General features: G+C 25.3%; 1 protein-coding gene across 8 annotated transcripts in view; it reads left to right on the top strand.

Annotated features, from left to right (window-relative positions):
- Positions 1 to 22,549, top strand: part of LOC117169128 (TOM1-like protein 2) — a 58,828-nt gene extending 36,279 nt beyond the window's left edge. The window contains exons 6-9 of one of the 8 annotated variants that reach the window (XM_033355309.1): positions 7,942 to 7,972; positions 13,406 to 13,471; positions 16,026 to 16,076; positions 21,506 to 22,549. In XM_033355309.1, coding sequence (XP_033211200.1) covers positions 7,942 to 7,972; positions 13,406 to 13,471; positions 16,026 to 16,076; positions 21,506 to 21,697 — 340 coding nt within the window. In that variant the 3' untranslated portion in view covers positions 21,698 to 22,549. Of the gene's footprint in view, positions 1 to 7,941; positions 8,081 to 13,405; positions 13,472 to 16,025; positions 16,077 to 21,505 lie in introns of all 8 variants that reach the window. The other 7 variants (XM_033355314.1, XM_033355313.1, XM_033355312.1 and 4 more) reach the window with 7 other exon arrangements.
- Positions 22,550 to 23,115: the final 566 nt, after the last annotated feature.

Below are 23,115 nucleotides of genomic sequence, written 5' to 3'. Positions count from 1 at the left end.
TATGAATTCAACGAATTTTACAAATAATGACTTCAGAAATAATTCACAAAGATTTTAAACAATTTCAAAATTTTTTAGGTAATATCAAAAGAATTCACAAAAATTTAATTAAAAAATTCATAAAGATTTTACACCAATTTCAAAGATTTCATAAAGTGTAGAGTAAACCAGATTTTTAAGATTTCAAAACATGTCAAAAATGTTAAACATTTTAAAATTTATCTAGATATTTTCATAAGATATCACAGAAATTTTAAATATCCCACTATATAAAAAAAAGTAACGGATTTAGAAATACTTTACAAATATTCCAATGATTTCAAACGAACAAAAAAAGTTTTAGAAAGATTTCACAACCATTTCAAAGACTGCATGAGGATTAAAAAAAATATATAACCATTGCAAAGATTTCAAAAACGATACAAAACACCAGATTTCATGAATTTCAAAGCATTTCAATTATTTTAAACTATTTACAAAATTTTTAGAAGATTTCAAAAGATTTAACAAGGATTTTAAAATTTTGAGCATTTCAAACATTTCATAATGTTTTCAAGAATTTAACAGATTTTAAAAGCGTATAGTAAACCATATTTCTAAGGTTTCAAAACATTTGAAAGATTTTTAACGATTTTAAATTTATTTAGAGGCTTTTATATGTTATCACAGAGATTTTAAATATTTCAGTAATTTCAAATGAATGTAAAAGATTTCTGACAGACTTCACAAATATTTCAATTTTTCCAATAATTACAAACAAATAAAAAAGTTGTCAGAAAGATTTCACAAATATGACGAAGAATTCATAAGGATTTTAAAAAAATTCAAGAATTGCACAAATTTCAAAAAGGGTAAAAAACAACAGATTTCAAGGATTTCAAAACATTCCAACGATTTTAAACGATTTAAAGAATTTTAAGAAGATTTCAAAAGATTTAATAACGATTTCAAATATTCGAGCGATTTTAAACGATAAAAAAAATGCACAAATTTTTCAAAGAATTCAGAAGAATTTCAAAAGGTTTCAAGAAATTACACCAGCTTTTTCATGGTTTAAAAAAATCAAAAGATTTTAATGATTTCAAAAATTATAAAAAACTTGAGCAGATCTTTAAAGCTTTTAATGATTTTAAACGAACAGAAAAGATTTCATCAACAAATTATTGAAGAAATATTTTACAATTTTTTCAAATATTTTAAACGAATAAACAAAATTTCAGAAAAAGTTCACAAATATTATAAATATTCCAGATTTCCAAACATTTCAATGGTTTTAAAAGATTTAACGAATTTTAAGAAGATTTCAAAACATTTAATAACGATTTCTAAAATTCAGCGATTTTTAAAAGATTACAAAAGATTTCACAAACATTTCAAAAAATTCAGAAGCATTTCAAAAGATTTCAAGACACGTGTAGCAGACCAGTTTTTTAATGATTTAAAAAAAAAATGAAAAGATTTGAGTGATTTTCATGAACAAACTATTAAAGAAATATTAAAATTTTTTTTCAAAATTTCAGATCAAACATTGCTGAGATTTTAAAATATATCAAAATTTTGTAGAAGGTTTTAAGAGATTAAACAAATATTTTAAGCGAATACAAAAGATTTAAAGAAAGAGTTTACAAATATTTGAGATATATTTCACAAATGTTTTAAAGAATTCATAAGGATTTAAAGAAAAAATTAAAAAATTTCAAAAAGGGTACAAAACACCATACTTCAAGGATTTCAAAACATTTCGATGATTTTAAACGATTTAAATAATTTTAAGAGGATTTGAGAAGATTTAACAACGATTTAAAAATTTCGAGCGATTTTTAACTATTACAAAAGATTTTACAAATATTTCAAAAAATTATAATGATTTCAAAAGGTTTCAACAAATTTGAGAACAGAAAATATTTCATCAGCAAAGATTAAAGAAATATTTTTTTTAATTTTCAAAATTTTCGTCAAGATTTCAAGGATTTCAAGGATTTCAAAAAGGGTACATCACAATAGATTTCAAAAATTTCAAAATATTTCTGAACAAAAGATTCAACAAATATTTTAAACGAATACTAAAAATTTCAGAAAGAATTCACAAATATTACAAATATTCCAGTGATTTCAAACGAATAGAAAATATTTCAGATAGACTTCATAAACGTTTCAAGGAATTTATAAGGATTTCGAAAGATTTAAAAAAAGGGTGCAGGACACCAGTTTTTAAAGATTTCGATTGAAATGGCTCAATGGCATTAAAAATGAAATGGCTCAATTTTTCACAAATATAAAATACGTTCATTTCATTATTTGATGTACAAAAAGGAGACGAAATTTATGTATTTTATAAGAATTTATAATAATTTAAAAGAATTCCAGGTGAATTTTAACGAATTCAGGATAAAGTGAAAAGAAACGAAAATGAATCAAATTTGAATAAATGTAGAGGAATTAAAGTGAAATGAGAAGAATTCGATGAAATTCCTGAAAATGCTAAGGTGAATTAAAAAAAAATTAAGGTCAATGTTCAAAAAAATTCCAGCTTTCCACTGAATTCGAAAAATTCAAATTATCGAGTTAATAAAAAGTCAAAAAATCAAAAATATGGTACTGATTTAAGTACAGTTGGAGACGATTTAGAATAGTTCATGGGAATTCAAAAGACTTTGATGAAATTCATTAGAATTTGAAAGGATATAACAGGTATACAATTGAATTAAATTTTAAAAAAAAATCAAAAAAGACTTCTCGGTGATTAAAAAGAATCCAGTGAATTTAATAGAATTGAGTGAATTTAGAAGGATTCAAGTGAATTGAAACAAAAATTCTAAAATATTCCACCGACTTCAGCAAAATTAAAGTGAATTTAGAAGAATTCAAGTGGGTTAAAAAAATTTGTGTAAATTAAACAAATGCGTGATAATTCCAAAAATATCAAAAGAATTGTTATGAATTCAGAATAAATGAATAAAAATTCAGTGTGAAGTCCGTATGAGTTCAAATGAATTAAAAAATATTCTATTGATTGCAATGAAATTGGAGTGAATTTAAAAGGCTTGAAGGTAAATTGAAAAAAAATGGGAAATCCAAAAAGAATCCGTTGACTTGAAATAAATTCAAATGATCGAATTGAAAAAAATACAAATACTCGCTGATTTAAGTAAAATTAACGCGAATTAAAAATAATTTAAGGGAATTCAAAAGACTTTGATAAAATTGATAGGAATTTGTTCGAATGTAATTGAACAAAGTTTTAGAAATCACAAAATTTCCATAATAATGAGTAAAACATTTAAAATTAATTAAATTTCTAAAATCTGGAATAAATTGAACAAAATTCAAGGGGATTCAAAAGAATTTGATGAAATACCTACAAATTCCAGACGAATTTAAAAGTCTTCAGGGTGAATAAAAATTTTTTTAATCCATTGAATTTATTAGAATTGAGTGGACTTAGAAGCTTTTTAGTGAATTGAAAAAAATTGATTAAATTGATAGGAATTTAAGAAGATAAATACTAAATATTTGAAATGAATAGAACCAAATTTTTAAACCTAAAAAATTCCATTTATTTCAGATAAATGGGAGTGAATAATAATCTAATAACATTCATAAGAATTAAATATGAATTAGAAGTATTGAAGTTAAATTAAAAACAAAAATTAAAATCGAAAAAACATATATTGAATTCAGTGGTTTTCATAGGAATTTCAAAAAACTTAATTAAATATATGAGAATTACAAGTGAATTTTAACGATTTAAAAAAAACTAGAATTAAATAAAATTTGAGTGAATTTAGAAGAATTTAAGAGAAATGAGAAGAATTGGACGAAATTGATAAAAATTCAAGTGAATTGTAAGAAATTTGTATCCAAAATCTTTTATTGAATAATAACAATTTTGGTTGAATTCGAAAAAAAAATAAAATAAAATGGTAAAGTTGAAAAAAAATGAAAATATGAAGTTGATTTCAATCAAATTAGAGTAAATTTAACATAATTCAAGGTATTTCAGAAGACTAATGAAATTCATTAGAATTTGAAAGGATATAATCGAACATTTTTTAAATAAAAAAATTAAATAAAAAATATTACAAAATTCAGTGAATTTATTAAAATTGGAATGAATTGTGAAAAAATAATAAAAAATACTTCAGCGAAATTAAAGTGAATTTAGAAGAATGGAAAAGAATTACAAAGAATTGGATAAAGTACCTAAGAATTTAGGATGAATTAATAAGATTTCGGGGTGAATTCGAAAGAAGTTCAAAGATCTGATAACATTCATAAGAATTCAAGAATTCTAACATTTTGAAATAAATTCAAATGATCGAGTTGAATAAAATCCAAAATTTCCGCTGTTTTCAGTGAAATTTGAGTGAATTTAGAATAATTTAAGCGAATGCAAAGGACTGATGAAAATTCAGGAGAAAATGAAAAAATATAATTCAACCAAATTTAAAGAATCAAAATATTTTCGTAGAATTTAGTCAAATGAGATTAAAAAAAAAATTGAACTGAAAAATAATTTACAAAAAAATTCAAGGGAATTACTAAAAAAATGCAAAAATATTTTTAAAAATCATTGAATTCTTTAAATTTGAAGTAAATTCACAAAAATCCTATAGAATTCAAGAAAATTCGATACAATTTATTGGAAGTCAAATATAAATAAAAAATAATTCAAGTGAATAGAACTAAATATTTAAAACCTGAAAAGATTTCATTTGATTCAAATTATTGGGAGGTAATATAATTATTTAATAAGGATCTGATAACATTCATAAGAGTTCAAGAATTCTAACATTTTGAACTAAATTCAAATGATCTAGTTGAAAAAAATTCTAAATATTGAAAAAAAAAATTTTGAATAAAAAAATTTCCATAAAATTTAGCAAAATGGGAGTGAAAAGAATTCAGGGCGACATCAATCTTATTTACTTAAACTGAAAAATAATTTACAAAAAAATTCGAGTAAATTAAAAAAACAATGGAAAAATATTCAAAAATTCTTGAAATTTATAATTAATTGAGAAAAATTATATGAAATTCAAGAAAAGTCGATGAAATTTATAGCAAATTAGGACAAATTTGAAATAATTCTAACGACAAGAAGAAAATTTTTAAAACTCCCAAAAAAATCTATTTAATTCAGATAAATAGGAGTAAATAGAATTGTGAATAAAAATCTGATAAAATTCGTGATTTCTGAAAAAATTGCAAAGAATTCAGGATGAAATTAAAAGCAAAAAATTCAAAAAATCGTTTTATTTTGAAAAGTGAATATTGGGAAATTAAAAAAAAAATTGTACTCTATTGAGAATGGTATTCTACCATTTCGCCACCTGGTGCCGAAAACTGGAACTAGAAAGAGTATTGAATATTTTCGTTAACTTTTCAGTTGGAAATTCAACTCTTTTTTTTAAAGTTGTCTTTTTTATTTTAAAGTTTAACTGATTTAGCAGAAATAAAATATTTATTTAATAAAAATGCAACTGTTTGGTTAGAAATGAAGCTATTAAATATTTTCTAAAAAACTTATTTAATTCGTAGAAAATTTACTTTTTGTTTAAAATTTATATTTTGGTGTTGAAAAATGAACTGAAATATTTTCTGGATGAAAGTTCTACTTATAAAAAAAAATATGTTTTTTATTACAAATTCATCTGTTTTATTACAAAATTGATCTTTTTTGGATAAAAATGCAACTATTTGGTAGAGAATTTAATTAATTTGTTTAAAATGTATCATTTTAGATTGAAAAAATTCATCTTTTTGAATTGAAAATTCAATTTTTTCGTAGAAACTTATATTTTTGTTACAAAAATTCAATTTTTGATGTTACTGAGTTAACTGGAATCTTTTTTGGATTGAAAATTCAATTTTTTTGTAGAAAATTATTTCCTGTTTAAAAATTCATAGTTTGATCGTGAAAACTCGACTAAAATCTTTTTCAACAGAAAATTCAACTATTTTTTTTTTAATTTATATTTTTGATTTAAAACTTCATCTGTCAGAAGAAATTTCATTTTTTGTATGAAAATGCAACTTTTTGGTTAAAAATCGTTCTTCTTTGCTTGATAATTCAAATAATTTGTTTTAAACATTTTTTTTTGTTAAAGATATATTTTTTAAGTCGAAAATTTATCTCGTTGGTTAAACGTTTAATTATTTTATTGAAAAATAATCTTTTTTTTAATTGAATATTAAACTACTTGAGTCAAATTTAAACTAGATTGTGAATTTTTCTTTACTGACGGCTTATGTCTGGTTGAAAATTTAATTGTCTATTGGAAAATACTTCTTTTTTTTGGAATTCCTTTTTTAACAGATAATTTAATTTTTCCATTTTTTAAAGATTGATATTTTTTAGTTAAAAATTCGCGTTTTTTGTTGTAGAAAGTAATTTTTTAGTTTAAAATTTCCTTATTTTTTTGCGTAAAAATGCATCCGTTTTGTGGAAAATTAATTGTTTGTTGAAAAGTCATATTTTTTGTTCGAAAATTGAATTTTTGTAAAGAAAATGTGTCTTCTGGTTTGAAGGTTCAATAATTTAGATGAAGTTTTATTTATTTTTAGAGTGAAAATTCTTTATTTGTTGGAAATTCGTCTTTTTGGTTTTAACATTCTTTTCTTTTGTTGTATAAATTTAATTCTTTTTTGCTTAAAATAGAAACTATGACCCTTTTTCGTTGTCAGTTTGTCTTTTTAGGCTGAATATTTAACTATTATGTTAAAAATTTAATGATTTTGTGGAAAATTCTAGTATTTTGTTAAACAGTTATCTTTTAAAGTAGAAAAAACTCCTTTGTTTTGTTTGAAATAAATTAATACATTTGAAAATTTTAAATTGTTATATGAAACACTGTTTTAATAATTTTCTAAATCTTTTTGAATAATCCCTCAAAATTATCTTTTAAAAATAAAAATCATTATTAATTTTCATTGGAAATTTTTTTTTAATCTTCTGAAGCCATTCAAAATTCTTAAAAATCTTTTAAATTTTTTGTGCGAAATCTGCCAAAATCTATATTTTATTTTAATCTAGGCCGTGGACTATTTACACCGAAATTTTGTTACTAATAGCCGGATTTTGTCGGTACATGTAGACACTTTGTTTAAATTATTTCAAATCATTTCAAATTTTAAATGGAATTTTTTCAACATTTCTAAATATTTCTTCAACTTCCTTGAATTTATTTATAGAATAATATATGTTCAATTGTTATTTATACATCGAAGTTCAACAATTTAATTTGTTTTAATAGAACAATAAAAATCTGACGTTCAAAAATCAGTTTTTAATATTTTATTATAATTACTGATTTTAAATAAACAGTCAGATATTTCTAAATATTAAGTAATTTTTATTTTTCTTAATTAAAAAATTTTTAATTGAATGGTTTAAAAATAGAATATTTTAGACTAAAATAATATGTGAAATTTAATAAAAGCTTTTAATTATGAATATATTTATTTTAAGGTTATTCTAAAATTGCGAACTGATTTCAAATCCTCTTGTAAAACTAATTATTAATCACTTTTCAAATCTAAAAAATTTTTTTTATCTAAAATCTTCGATTTGAAACTGATCTAATTTGTAATGGCTTAAGTATTTAAAACTGGATTTTAAAATTCTTTAAAATAAAATGTTCACTTAACAATTAAAATCTAAAATTTTAAATTGGTTGAAGTGAACTATTTTGGAAATGTGCATTATAAACTGATTGTTGGCATAGAAACCATTTTTATGCGCAAATTAAAATCTATTATTTTTAGTTCGTATTTTTTGTCACCAGGTGGCGCATCGCAGTTTAATCATTCCGAATGTTGTTGCGACTTTTTGTTGACTTTTTTTGAAATACCGTGCGACTTTTATGAAACCCTGTCGATCCGAGTCCTGAAAAGTGATAAAATTTTCGAATTTTTGTAATAAAATTATGCTTTTTTTAGTAGCAGCAAGTACGAAGACAATCTGGAGCAGGTGAGCGGAGATGGACTAAGCACGGCGATTCTTAATCGCAGTAATCCTAAACACACGCAGTCTGCTTCCGCTGTTCCTGCTGCTGCTACCACTACTACCAGTAACACTGTGCGTAACTCGCTTGACCCTAATTCATCTCGAAAAGCAGAATATGGTTTTAAAAAATTGATCCCAGGGATTCACACTATTCCCCTTTTTCCCCCATTCTCGAAAAACTTTCCCCTTTCCCCCCTCTTTTCTCTCTAAATATGCTACATTTGAAAATACATTATTTGAATTTCGCGGGAAATTTCGCACCGGAAACTAGTCTCGAGCTTGAATTGTTAAATATTAATTTGCATTTGCTTTGAAATTTGCGAGAAACAAAATTAAACTATAAAATAGAACTAAACAAAATAGTTTTGAGAGCGGGAATTTTACAAATATTTAGAGGATAAATCTGTCTCAGTTCAATTTCAAAAGTTTAAAAAATAATTAATCTTCCACTTACAAAATGTTCCGTTTTATATTTTTATTTTTAATTTGAAGAATTTTAAGATAGCACTCTTGAAGACTCAAATAATTAAAAACTTAAAAGAGTTTGAAGTTTCAAATTCTTGATAAAAAATATTTTTATTTCATCAACTGTAAATATAAATAAATTATTTTTAAAAGAGAATAATAATAGATTTTTCAAGACGATTCTAAATCCGTTCAGAATAAAAAATTTCCAGATTTTATCGTTGAAGATTAAACTGTTTCAATTCGAAAGTCTTAATCATGAAAAAAATGCTAACATTTGATTGAAAATTTGTAAACTATTTTTAAAATAAAAATTACTGCATAATAAGGCATTTTTAAGTAAAGGCTTTCACTAAATTTAAAATATTGATTGTGATTTAAAAAAAAAATTCGTAAGGGAAATTGTTGAATTTTGGTGTTTGAATAGCAATTGAACACTTATTATTATTTTTTAATTGGAATAATTTTAAGAGGTCTTTAGAAGTTTTGAAAAGATTCAAAATTAATTTAAAAGCAAATGTAGATTTTTTTTTAATTTAAAGTAGAAGAAAAATTATAAATTTCTTAAGAATGGTGAAAGGCTTTAAAAGAATAAAAACATTTTCGTAAGATTCCTAGGAAAATTAAAAACAATTTTTCATTTTAGAATATTATTTTAAAAGAATATTCCAAAAATATTTTAAGAACTTTCCAAAATTGTTAAAAATGAATTTAGAAAATTTTAACAAGATTGTTTAAAATTTGCAGAATTTTCTAAAACTTGTAGGAAAAATTTTATTAATTTCAAAAGACATTTAGAAGTTCTAAACCAATTTCAAAAATAATTTTAAAGTTGCAGAATTTTAAAACAACTTCTGGATTTCTCAAGATTTTGAAATAAAAATTTGAAGCTTTTCAAGTATGTTTAAACTATTTAAGATGAAAATAATTTAATTTTTAATTTAAGACGTGTCCAGGTTGAAAAAATTTAATTAACAAATTTTTAACGTTTCTATCTTAATATTATTAAAAATAATTTAATATTGAAAATTTCAAAGTTAATTGATTCTTTAATTTAGAATTGTTTGATTAAAAAACTTCGAAACTTCAATGGCAAAAGTTTAAATTCCATGGGAACATTTTTAAATCAAATTATTGAATTTTCTACGAAACAGTTGAATTTCCAACATAAATTTTCTATCTAACGAATCCTTGAATTTTCTACAAAAAAGTTTTTTTTAATAAAACAGTTAATTTTGAACCAAACAGTTGAATTTTCAACCAAATAGTTGAATTTTCAGTTATAGAAATTAATTTTAAACTAAATAAACGAATTTTTAATAAAGTACTTCAATTTTCAACAAAACCAAAAAAGGACGATTGTTGAACACAATAAATTAAGTTGATTTCTTAACAAAATACATAGTTTTTGACCAAAGCAGATTAATTTTAACCAGTCATTTGCAGTTTTAACTATATATATATATATATATATATATATGTCATTTCTACAACAAAAAATGTCCATCGAAATGTTGAATTTTGAAGCCAAAAGGATGAACTTTCAACAAAACAGTTGAATTTTGAACTAAAAGTTAATTTTGGATCAAACAGTTTTTTTCGCACGAAACCGTTGAATTTTCAACCAAATAATTACATTTTCAGAGGTAAATATTAGTTTTAAATTAAAAAAAGCTAATTTTTAAATAAATTAGTTATTTTCAACCAAACAGTTGCATTTTTAACAAAATACATGAATTTTTAACCCGATAGTTTAATTTTCTGCCAAAAAAAGTTAAATTTGTAACTAAAAATGATAGACTGTCCTCCAAGAATGGAATATTTCAACCAAAGAAATTAATTTGGAATTAAAATTACGTAACTTCAGTTGAAAAAATTCATTTTTAACAAAGTAGTAGGAGAAAATGCTATTGTTGAAAATTGAAGAAAATTTGCAATTGATTTTTTATCAAGTGGAAATTCAAATCTTGAAAATTGAAGAAAATTGAATTATCAACAGTGGAAAATAGAACTATCTTCAAATGAAGAAAATTGAATTATTAACTGTTAAAAACTTGTTGAAAATTGGAGAAAAATTAATTTTCAACTGTTGAAAATTGAAGAAAATTCATAAATAAATGTTTAACAATACGAAATTACACTGTTGCTAATTGATAATAATTGAAAATTGGTTTTTTAACTATTATAAATTCTATTGTTGAAAATTGAAGAAAATTGGCAATTGATTTTTTATCAGATGGAAATTCAATTCTTGATAATTGAAGAAAATTGATTATCAACAGTGGAAAATAGAGCTATCTTTAAATAAAGAAAATTGAAAATTGAATTATTAACTGTTAGAAATTGGTTGAAATTTGGAGAAAAATTAATTTTCTACTCTTGAAAATTGAAGAAAATTCATAAATAAATGTTTAACAATACAAAATTCCACTATTGCTACTTGAAAATAATTTTATATTGAATCTTTAACTGTTGAAAATTCTATTGTTGAAAATTGAAGAAAAATGGCAATTGATTTTTTATCAGGTGGAAATTCAATTCTTGAAAATTGGAGAAAAGTTAATTTTCAACTATTGAAAATTGAAGAAAATTCATAAATAAATGTTTAACAGCACAAAATTCCACTATTGCTAGTTGAAAATAATTTAAAATTGAATTTTTAACTGTTGGAAATTATATTGTTGAAAATTGAAGAAAACTGAAAATTCTATTGTTGAAAATTGAAGAAAATTAGCAATTGATTTTTTATTATATGGAAATTCAATTCTTGAAAATTGAAGAAAATTGAATTATCAACAGTGGAAAATAGAACTATCTTCAAATGAAGAAAATTGAATTATTAACTGTAAAAAATTTGTTGAAAATTGGAGAAAAATTAATTTTCAACTGTTGAAAATTGAAGAAAATTCATAAATAAATGTTTAAAAATACAAAATTACACTGTTGCTAATTGATAATAATTGAAAATTGATTTTTTAACTATTATAAATTCTATTGTTGAAAATTGAAGAAAATTGGCAATTGATTTTTTATAAGATGGAAATTCAATTCTTGAAAATTGGGGACTAATTAATTTTCAACTGTTGAAAATTGAAGAAAATTCATAAATAAATGTTTAACAGCACAAAATTCCAATATTGCTACTTGAAAATAATTAAAAATGAAATTTTTAACTGTTAAAAATTCTATTGTTGAAAATTGAAGAAAATTGGCAATTGATTTTTTATCATATGAAAATTCAGTTCTTGAAAATTGAAAAAAATTGAATTATCAACAGTGGAAAATAGAGCTATCTTTAAATGAATAAAATTGAATTATTAATTGTTAAAAATTTGTTAAAAATTGGAGAAAAATTAATTTTCAACTGCTGAAAATTGAAGAAAATTCATAAATAAATGTTTAACAGTACAAAACTCCACTGTTGCTACTTAAAAATTGAATTTTTAACTGTTGAAAATTCTTTTGTTGAAAATTGAAGAAAACTGAAAATTCTGTTGTTTCAAATTCAAGAAAACTGAAAAATCAATTTTTAAATATTGAATTTTCAGCATGTAATTTTTCCCGTTTTTCTTTCGAAACCAGCCAAAAATTCTAAAAAAATTGGATTTACTTTTCTTAACCATACTCTACTGCGTAGTTGACATTTTTGGTAACTGTTAATTTAAAGAGCCTGAATTATTTTAAAAGAATTTTCGCAGAGAATGATACCATTGCATTTTCTCATTTTTAATTACGCTCGCTTGAAATATCAGAGTGTCTACCCGATCAGGAATTTCATTTACCCGAAAAAAACGCAAAAAATTCGCACTTTAATTATCGAAAAGAATGATCATTTGGGTTTCAGTAAGGAATTTCAGTAAAGAAATATAATTTTGACAATTTTACTTTTAAACAAGAAATTTCTATAGAAAATTATAATTTTCATTTTAGATTCACTGCAGAAACGGATTTTTTTTTAAGAATTATAATTTGACTTAGAACAGGAAATTCATCATAATTTGGAATTTCCCTCTTTCAAATTTTAAAAAAGCGAGTTACTATATTTTCGAATTATTACAGAAAATTTTGTAAATAAATATCATTCGCTCCTGGAACAGGAAATTTTGGAAATGAATTAATTGTGACTTAGTATAGGGAATTTTCTAAAAATATTATAATTCTGAATTTTGAGGCGGAATAAATAAATGGAAAATTAAAAAATTTCCGTATAGAATTATCGTTTTCAGTTTAGAAATTTACAGAAAAATTTTAATTCTGATTCATAAAAAAGAGAATTTACAAAGTAATCCCTGTTCCAAGTCAGAATTTGTCAGATTTTTACCATTCCTTGTCGCAAATCAGAATTTGTTTAAATTTAAAAATTCTTTCTTTTTTTCTTTTTTAATAGAAATTTTTTATAATGTGTAACTTCCCTCTTTCAAATTTCAGAAGAAGAGAGTAATTACTATATTTCCGGATTAGGATAAAAAAATTCGTAAATAAACATAATTCCAACTCAGAATGATAATTTTATTTAAATTCTTTAAAATGTTTAGGAATCTCGAGAGAAATCTTTAAGAATCGTTTTTAATGATTCAAATTTGTTGAACTCTTTTAAATTTACTGTGATAAACTAATAATGTACTGGAAGTAAACCTAGAATTTAAAATCCGTCGAGTAGACACCTTGAATATGCAAAATAGTATCGATTTTAGTGCTTCTTCTTTGCTTAAATTTAAAAAACTTGATACTTAAAAATCCGGCTCTTAGATATTAGGGCTTTTCATTTATTCGTTTTAAACAATCCGACTGATTTTTAGAATTACTTCACAGTTATAATTAATTATCTCATAGTAGTCACATTAAAGCTTAGCTCGCGTTTTCTTTTTTTAGTTTTTCTTTTTTTTTTTTTTATCAATCATATAGCACGCTTCATATTTCTGCTCGTATCAGCTTTCTAAAAAAGCAATCTTTACAGAAAAATCTCGCAGTCTATGTTACATGGAAAACCACACAATCGTACGTAATGAAAATGTGACATTTTTAATTTGTTAAGGAATTTAGGATAATAATCTGTGTTTAGTTGATTTTATGTACATGCCTTGTCTGTTAAAAAGGCTGTCCATAAATTGCGTTACCAATTTCAGGGGATTAGAACCAAAAACTGCATTTCTTGTGGATAAATTTCAACAAATTTTGCGAATTTCGCGAAAGATTGCGAAATATTTCCCCATTTTTTTTTAAGTAATTTTTTTTCCTGTTTTAAAAAAACTTAAAATTTTTTCTCAGTTTTTTTCACTATATGCCAATGAGAAATGAAAATATAATAATAAAATAATCTTATTCAAAAACAAGATCTCAATGAATAAATTAAACTACTTTTCTCGTTTGGTTAAAATTTCTAGTATTTGGTTTAGAATTTTATTATTCTGCTAAAAATGCAACTATTCTGCTAAAAAGATTTTTTTTTGTTGTCAAAATTCATTTTTTGTTGTTGAAGTTTCATATCTTTAGTTAAAAATGTAACTATTACATTTTTAGAAATCTAATATTCTAGGTTAACCCTTAAAGGGCATACTGGGTGTATAACACCCAGCGACTTATTTGCGATTTAACAAAACTGACCAAATTCAAGGAAATGGAACACATGGTGCCAGATTAACTAATGACATGAAAACCTATTTTTCTATGTCATTTTCACATAATTTTGATTTTTATCATTTTTATACGCAGTTTAAGATCAGCGAAACGCAAAGTACGGTGTTTAATTTTTTATTTAATTGAAGCTTTTATTTTTTAGAATAAATACCTTTTTTGGAACGAACACTATAAAATCAATTTTATTTTTGAAGCGCCGTATCTCAGAAGTATTCAAGTAAAATTTTAAGTAAAAATATCAAAAACATAAAAAATTATGAATTTTAGAGTGAAAGAAGTCATTTTTTAATTTTTTTCCAAAAAGGATTTTTTTAAACTATTTTAAATTTTAAAAACTGTTATGAAACCCTTTCTTCTTAAACTAGATAGATTAAACATCATTAATTGATTTTCTTGTAAAAAAAAATATCAAATGCCGTCAGCACAGCATACGTTTTAAAACACTTGGGTAAATAAATACCCAGTATGCTCCTTATGTAAGTTTACGGAAGTGTGCCCTTTAAGGGTTAAAAAATAATGTTTCGGTTTGAATATTGAACTCTTTTGTTGAAAATTATTTTTTTTTAACATTCATCATCCTTTTTGGTTTAAAATTCAACTGTTTAGTTGTAAATTATATTTTTTTCTTGTTGTCAAAAATTCTTATTTTTTGCTTAGAAATTAAAAAACTTAGTAGAAAATTAAACTATTCGGTTGAAAATGATCTTTTTTGTTGAAATTCATTTGTTTGGTTTAACTTAAACTATTTGTTTGAAATTTAAATGTTTTTAATGAAAATTTAACTAATTGGTATGAAAATTAATTTTCTGTCAAGAAACCATATTTTTTAGTCCAAGCAACTATTTTGTAGATAAAAATTAAGCATTTCTGTTGAAAATTCAAATACTTGGTTGAAAGTTGAACTATTTTGTTAAAAATTCAGTTTTTTTTTAAATTCACCTCTTTAGATGAAAATCTAACTTTTTTTTAAATTCACCTTTTTTATTTAGAAAATTACTCTTGTTCATTGAGGATTCATCTTTTTGGTTGAAAATTAATTTTTTAAACTGAAAATTTTACGATTCCATTTTTGGCTTAAAACCATATTTTTCAGTTAAAAATTCAGCTAATTGATTTAATTTGTCTGTTTCTAATTCGTCTTTTGATAGAATATTCATATTTTATGGTAGAATATTTATCTTTCTTAGCTAAAAATTAATCTTTTTGGTAAACTTAAACTTCTTTGTGGAAATTCGAAATACTTTATTAAAAATTCTTTTTTTTTTTAAGGATTCTTCTCCTTGGTTAAAAATTAAACATTTTTTTTTAATTCGTATTTTTAACTAGGAAATTAATTTTCTTTTAATCATTTTTTGAAACTAAAAGTTTTACGATTCTATTTTTGGTTGAAAATCCATATTTTTGTAGTTGAAAATTCAGGTATTTAATTTAATTCGAATTTTAATCTATTTTGTTTGAGAATTTAACCATTTTGTTTAAAAAGTATCTTTGTAAGTTGAAAATTCAACTTTTTGGTAAAAAATTAATTTTGTTTTTGAAAATTGAACTATTCGGTTTAAAATTTAATTTTCTTCGAAAAAATCATCTTTTTGTCATAAAAATTTAACTAATTGGTTCTTAAAGTAATTTTTTTGTTGAAAATTAATTTCTGTTGTTGAATATTGGAGTTTTGGGGTTGAAAATGAATCTCTTTTCTTAGAAACTCTTTTTTGATTAAAAAGTCAACTGTTTTGTTGAAAATGCAATATATTTCGACTTGAAATCGTACGAATTTTAAGTGTTTCATATTGATTTCAATATGGTATATAAATTAAAATTAAAATAGGTTAAAAAATAGCCCAAAATTGGTACTGTGGTTTATGAACGGTCCCCAAATGTCTTTAGTTTTTATGATTTTGTCGTATTTGTTGCTTAGCTCAATCAGGAATCTGAATTCAGTGAGATGGCGGCATGGTTAGATCATACGGTAAGCATTTAACTCTATTCAAGATTCCTTTTTTCTGAATGTTAGTGCATGTTTATGTCATTTATATCTGTTGAGAAAAAATATCAAGTTATCTGGGTTATATGTCTGGCCCATTTCTAAAAAATAAAATTTTTTTAATGCATACCCCCCCCCCCCCCCCCCCCCCCCCCTATATTAATACATTTTGAGACAAAATTGAACTTCTGTTTTTTTATGTAATTATTTTTTAATTTTTGCAAGACTTTTAAAGTTAGCTAATATATACTATTTTAAAACAAAATAATGGGAGGTAATTATTCTTTTGAAACAGAAAATCTTTTTCTCCCATCCTTTTTCTAAATACTTTAGTACTCCTTCCTTTTTCATCAGCTTATACCATTTATTATATTTTCATTCCTCAATCATCCCCCATCTTTCTATTAATTGTCTTTCCCTTTTTTCCAATTCTTCATAGTTTACTCCAGTCCCGTCTTCTATATCTCCATCATTAAAGAACTATCTCCCATGTCCTATTTCCCGCTCTAGTACTTAATTTATCTATTTGCGCTTCTTCTTTCACCATATACCCCGGCGTCATCCAGTCTACCCCTAGCGTGCACCTTATATACCTTTCTTGTATACTCTCCATCTCTTTCCTTTCTTTCCATCCCCATATATCTGCTCCATAACTTAATACCGGCCATACCAGCGTATCAAATAACCACATCCTCCTTCTCCAATTTTTTTTAACCTTCTTTTCCCTATTCCCTATATTTGTCTCATAACCCCTGCTACTTTCTTTATCCTTTCTCTAATATGAGCTCTATGATCTCCATTTATTTGCAAGGTATATCCCAAATATTTAAACTCTTTTACTTCTTCTAACTTTATTCCCTTCCATTTCTCCGTCCATTCTTTCTTTCTTCTTCCTCCTTTTCTAAACCTCATTATCTTTGTCTTATCTACATTTAAATTCAACATTTTCCCATCTACGTATTTCTCTAATCCTGTAATTAAGCCCGCTATCCCTTCTTCATCCTCTGCCATCAACACTATATCGTCTGCGTATGCCAGTGTCTATATCTTTTCCTTCCCTATCCTAACTCCTCTCCAACCTTTTCTCCTCATTTCTTCTTCCAAATTTGATAATAATATATTAAATGAAAGTGTGCTCAGATGACATCCTTGCCTCACTCCTCTCACCAACCAGAAGCTATCTCCTACCTTCTCTCCTACTTTTACCTTGCTTTTTGTCTCCTTAAAAATTTCCGATACTCTTTTTATTAATCTTTCTCTTATCCCCTTTTTCACCATAACTTTTTCTATCTCGCCTTTGTCTAATGAGAGTCAAACGCCGCCTTTAAGTCCACGAACATTGCTATCATTGCCTTTTTTCCCCTTTTAATCCTCTTATTTACTAAATAGTTCAGAGCATATATGTTGTCCATTTCTTTAACCTCTCCGATAAAACAGTTACATATACTTTATACAATATTGGCATTAGTGTCACTCCTCTATAATCTTTAACTTCTTCCCCTTTGCTATGGGTACCACTACACCTTCCTTCCATAACTCTGGCTACCCCTCTTCTCTGCATACTAGATTACAAATTATCCATGCCCATTCCTTTAATTCTGTCCCCCCATATTTCCATACTTCATTTGGAATCTCATCTGTATCAGGTGCCTTTCCATCCTTCATCATGCTTAATACCTTGACTATTTCCTCCCTTGTAATGTCTTTCTCCTTATCTGTTTGTCCACCATATTTTCCTCCGTTCCTAACTTTTGTCTCTGCCCCTCCAAGTAATTCCATAAAATACTTGTCCATTCCATCATCTCTATATCCTGGTTTAATCTTTTCCTTTTTCTTCTCTCTCTATTTACCACATGTCAGACCTCTTCTCCTGTCCTAGCCTTCTCCACCTCTTCTTCAAACCTTTTATTTTCCTCCTCTTTTTTTTGATCACACAAGTCAGTATACTCCTTATTTTTCTCCACTACTTGTGCCTTTTCTCCATTTCCTTAATTCTCTTCTCATTTCCTTCTTTTTACATTCTTCATCCTATCCACTTCTATCTCTTCCTGTATTAACTTCTTTTTTGCTTATACCTTTTCCTTGAACTGTTCTTTACCTTCCATTCAGTATCTTATTTTTGGATTTTTTTTTCTCGCTCTCTATCTCATTCCCTTCCTCCTCTATCTCCTGTTCTCGCATTAAAATCTCCTATTATAAACCTAATCTCTTGATTATTTTCATCCGTAAGTTCTCTCAAATCCTCTAATTTCTCTGGCATATTACCGTTCACATACACCCCTACTATCTTCCACCTCTCTCCTCCTATATTTATCTCTCCTACTATTACTCCTTCTTTTTGTTCCTTTATCTCTTTGTTAACCTTCTCTGTTATACATTCGTTCCTTACTCCCATCACCATTCCTCTCATTGCTCTACCGTTTTTATTCTTTCTCTTTGCATTTTGAACCTGCCATTTATAACCCGTTGGCAATCTTCCCCTTACTCTTTCCCATCCTTTATAATCTAGCCACGTCTGCATCATTACAACTACATCCCTTTCTGTCAAGTTTCTCATAAACCCCTAATAGGGTTAATAAGTTCATCATAAATATTTAATAGTAATTGAATAATAATGATCGTTGATAATAATAAGGAATAAATATTTTCAACAATGATAATAATTTATCTTACACTTAAAGTAAAGCCCACTTATTTATAAATGTTATTGAAATGTGTGAGAAAATAAATAATTGATCGTAAAGAAAGAACGAAAGATAAAAGGATAGTAAATAATAAGATCCGAGTATATTAATAAAAACATTTTTATATTATTCCCATTGACTTTTTCTGTATCACATACAAATGGAATTTAATACAAAAGCATTTTCTATGTGAAATTATTTTAAGTTTTTATATTCCTTCTTTTACATTCTTCTATTTATTAGTTCTTTTTAATACGCTTCGGTTAAATTTTCCTTAGTCGATTGAGAAAAATAGGATTTGCAATTTTTCCCCCTTTAGGGCATTTTTAGACGGAGGAAAAATAGTATATTCATACAAATATAAATTCCTTATTCTTCTGAATTCAACGCTTATTACCGGGCTACGAAACCCTTTTTTGTTGGCGCACGACTGATTCTAAATTGGATTCCTATTCAGTATTCCTTAGGGTGGTTTTTATTTATATTTTGTGGAGTTTTTTCGAATTTCTCTGCTCTCATCTTCCAATTTGGTTCTATTGCCCAAAAAAAAATTTCCAAATTTTAGCAAAATCGGGTAATACTTAGGGGTGGCACAAAGACCATGAAGTTTCCCATTGATTTGACATGGAAAAAAGTCAGCTTTTTGTAAATCTAATATTTAAACGCGATACTATGGTACAAAGAATTTCGTGTTTCAGTATATTATTCAGAATTCGTCAGAGAATAAGAATTAATCAAAAATTTTGAGGTTGAATAATTTGAAGATACTCTTATGGGACCCTAAAGAAAACCCCATAAGTGACAAATTTGAATTTTACGTAATATTGCGGTTTATGGACGCTTTTTAAAAGTTAAAAAAAAATCATTAATCGGTAATTTAAGAATACTAGGTCATTTTTTAACTAATAATAAATTGTTTAAATAATTTTAATTTTTAAACATTTTTTCAGTTAACTCGCGAAATGAACTTATTTTCTACACTTTATGAGTTATTTAATCAATGATAACAATAAAATAATTTGTTTAAATAATTTTACAATTATTTAAATAATACGCACAGTATAGGCCAAAAGTTTGTTTACACTTATTTTTTGATGATTGATTAAGTTCTCTTAATTTTGAATATGTCAGCTAAAATTTTGTTCTATTTAAAGGATTGAATTCTCTTTAAACTTTGTAGAAAATGAACCCAGGATGAAGCCTATTTGTCGATTTTTCAAGTAGATATTACAAGAATAGGGTATATTTCAATGTTTTCTTAAATTCTCAATAAATTTATTCATAATCAATGTTTTTTAATCTTCTTGGGCTCAACCAAAATATTTTTTTAGTATATATATGAAAGATATAATTTTATTGAGGTTTCTACCTAATTTCCTTAAAATATATATTTAATTTTTATTTTTATTTCCCTAAAAATAAGATGTTTTCCAATTTTTCAAACTTTTTTGTCACAACTTGCAATATGTACTTGAAAAATCAACAAATATGCTTTATCCTGGCCTCATTTTCTACCGAATTTGGAGAGAATTTAATCCTCTGAAGAGAAAAATTTTTAGTTCTGGCATATTTAAAATTAAAAGAACTTAATTCATCATAAAAAAAGAAGTGTATTCACACTTTTTTCCTGTACTGTATGTTCAATTATATATGTTTCCTAAAAAAAAAACAAGAGAAACATTTTATCTCACTAAATTTTCGACAAATTTTAATATTCTTAAGTACAAATTTGTTTATTATGAATAATCGTAGATATTTAAACAAATTTAAATTGTTTAAACAATTTTATGTTCTACTTTGTTTTTGGGAATACTGTTAAATGTTGAAACAAATTAAAGTTGCTTAACCAATTGGATATTAGTTAACAAATGATACAGTTTTCTTAAATGATCGATTAATGCTAATTTTATTTTTTTTATTTTTAAAAAGCGTCAATAAACCGCAATATTATATATTATTCGACCTCAAAATTTATAGTTGATTCTAATTCTCTTGTCGAATTCTGAACAATATACTGGAACACGGAACTATTTGTAGCATATTATCACGGAAAAAATTTCGAAATGACCATATTTTCAATTCTACTGCAACGCCTCTCAGGTATGCCCCGGTCATTTTAGAGTACTTAAAACTTTAAACGCGTTTTTCTCGAAACCACTTTTTTTTAACTGGCCGAAAATATAACTCGAACAAATCCTCACGATCGGTCTGAAATTTTAAAAATATATTCAAAATTGCTTTCTCCAGCGACGTACGTAGGATTTTTTCTATTGCATAGCTTTTTTTTATAAACAATTTTTTAACGATTTTTTCATGAAATTTTAAACTTTTTTTATAAGTGCACAATGTGGCGAAAAAACAGTATATCGAAAATAAATTCCTACGTACGTTTCTTGCTCTTGTTCTATAGAATCGGAAAAAAAAAATTTTTTATTCAGGTCAAAAATTTCGGAAGTTAACTTTCCGGACGTGGACACCTTAAAAAAAGGCGCCATGAACGAATATGAAAAAAAAAATAATCTCTGTACTTTATTATTATTATTATAAATCCCATATCACAAAATTTCGTTTAATCTCTTTATTGAGCCACTCCTAGATATTGACCGATTTTGCTCAAATTTTGAAATTTTTTTTTGCATTCAAACAGCAGAGAAATTCGAAAAGTGAAAAATGAGGACAACCCTGGTTTTCATGTATCATTAAATGAAAAAAAAATGATTTAAATTACAGCCTGGTGCTCAGGGAGACCAGTCATTGACATCCTCGGAATTTGAACGATTCCTGGCAGAAAGAGCTGCAGCGGCCGACGCTTTGCCAACTCTTCCAGCAACCACGACAACCACCAGCATTCCCGCAACAAGTGGTACCAACATTCAGAGACAAATCAACAAAGACGAAGACAAATCGTTATTTGCCCTCTAAAAAGTATTTCCATCACTTTTAAAATTCGAGTCACTCACAAACTTTGTTTCAACGAAAACAAAAAAAAAACAAAAAAAAACAACAAACAATAATAATAACCAAACAAAGTATTGTTCGTAGATTCTGCGTCGAATTTCACGTAAGACAGTTAATTGGCGGCAATAATAAATTGAAATGTATAAATTTAAAAATACGTAAGAGGCAGAAAAATGAAAAATCTGTCTTATATTAGAAACGGCTTCTCGCTTTCACGTACTTATGTGCAGCCAAAGAGTTTCATGATCACATTGCAACTCATATGTGTTGTAATTTATAATCTCGGTTCGATTCTGTCTCGTGAGAATTGAGAAAGTCTCTCTCAGTCGAGAGCAGCTCTTGAGAATTGCAATTTAGTTATCTAGAGATACTAGTTTATGTTATTTGTATATAATGTTGGAAAAAAATACCATCTAGACGTCTGATAGACGTTCAAGTCGATTTACGAAAAAAAAAGAAATATATATTAAAAACCATGTTTTTCTCGCATCCAAGTTTAAGTGGTAAGATAATAACTTATTTAAATAGACAGTGTACTATAATTTATAAATTCACGTCTATAAAAATATAATTTTCGTGGATTTTTCTACGAATATCGAATACGTATCTCCACAGGACGTATCTTGTAACAGGGTGGCCACTTGACCGGGAATTTAATTTAAAAACCCGGAATTTACTTCTGGTCGCAGTAAAATTCAAGTTTTTATTATTCCAATAATTTTTATGAATTTAAAAAAAGTCATTTCTACTTTATTTTACGTTGGACATATAAGTGTTTTTATTCGGTTACAAATTTATTTACTTATTTAAAAAGTCAACTACTTTGTTGAAAATGAATTTTTTTATCTGAACATTTCTTTTCTCCCTCTTTTTTCAATTGTTATTTTTGTCTAGAATGACCCGAAAAGTAAAATAGTTTAAAAGTCTGTTTTTTAATTGTAAATCTTTTTCATGCTTTTTTAGCATACAACATTTTTTACATAAGAAAATATATTTTTGTTCAATCTTAAATTTAAAATTTATCTTTTTTTATTGAATTTCCAACAATTTGGCTGGAAAGTGACATTTTTCAATTAAAAATAAAACTATTTGTTTGAAAATGTATGTACTTTTTGGAAAATCTTCGAAATTCCTGGAAATATTTGTATATTTCTTAAAAAACGTTGACGCATCTTACAAAATTAGTAAAAATATTTGAAATTCACATTATATCTTTTGAAATGCCTTAAAATCCGTGAAAGTCTTTCAAAATCTCTTGAAATCCTTTTAATTTCTTGAAAATCTTTGAAAATTTTCAAAATTAGTGAAATATTTGGAATTTCCACCAAATTCGTAGAGAAGCATTAAAATCCCTTCGAAATTCGTTGAAATTCTTTAGAATT

Source organism: Belonocnema kinseyi, chromosome 3 (assembly GCF_010883055.1).
Source record: "Belonocnema kinseyi isolate 2016_QV_RU_SX_M_011 chromosome 3, B_treatae_v1, whole genome shotgun sequence".
Classification (NCBI taxonomy): domain Eukaryota; kingdom Metazoa; phylum Arthropoda; class Insecta; order Hymenoptera; family Cynipidae; genus Belonocnema; species Belonocnema kinseyi.
This window is presented reverse-complemented; position numbering and strand designations above follow the sequence as displayed.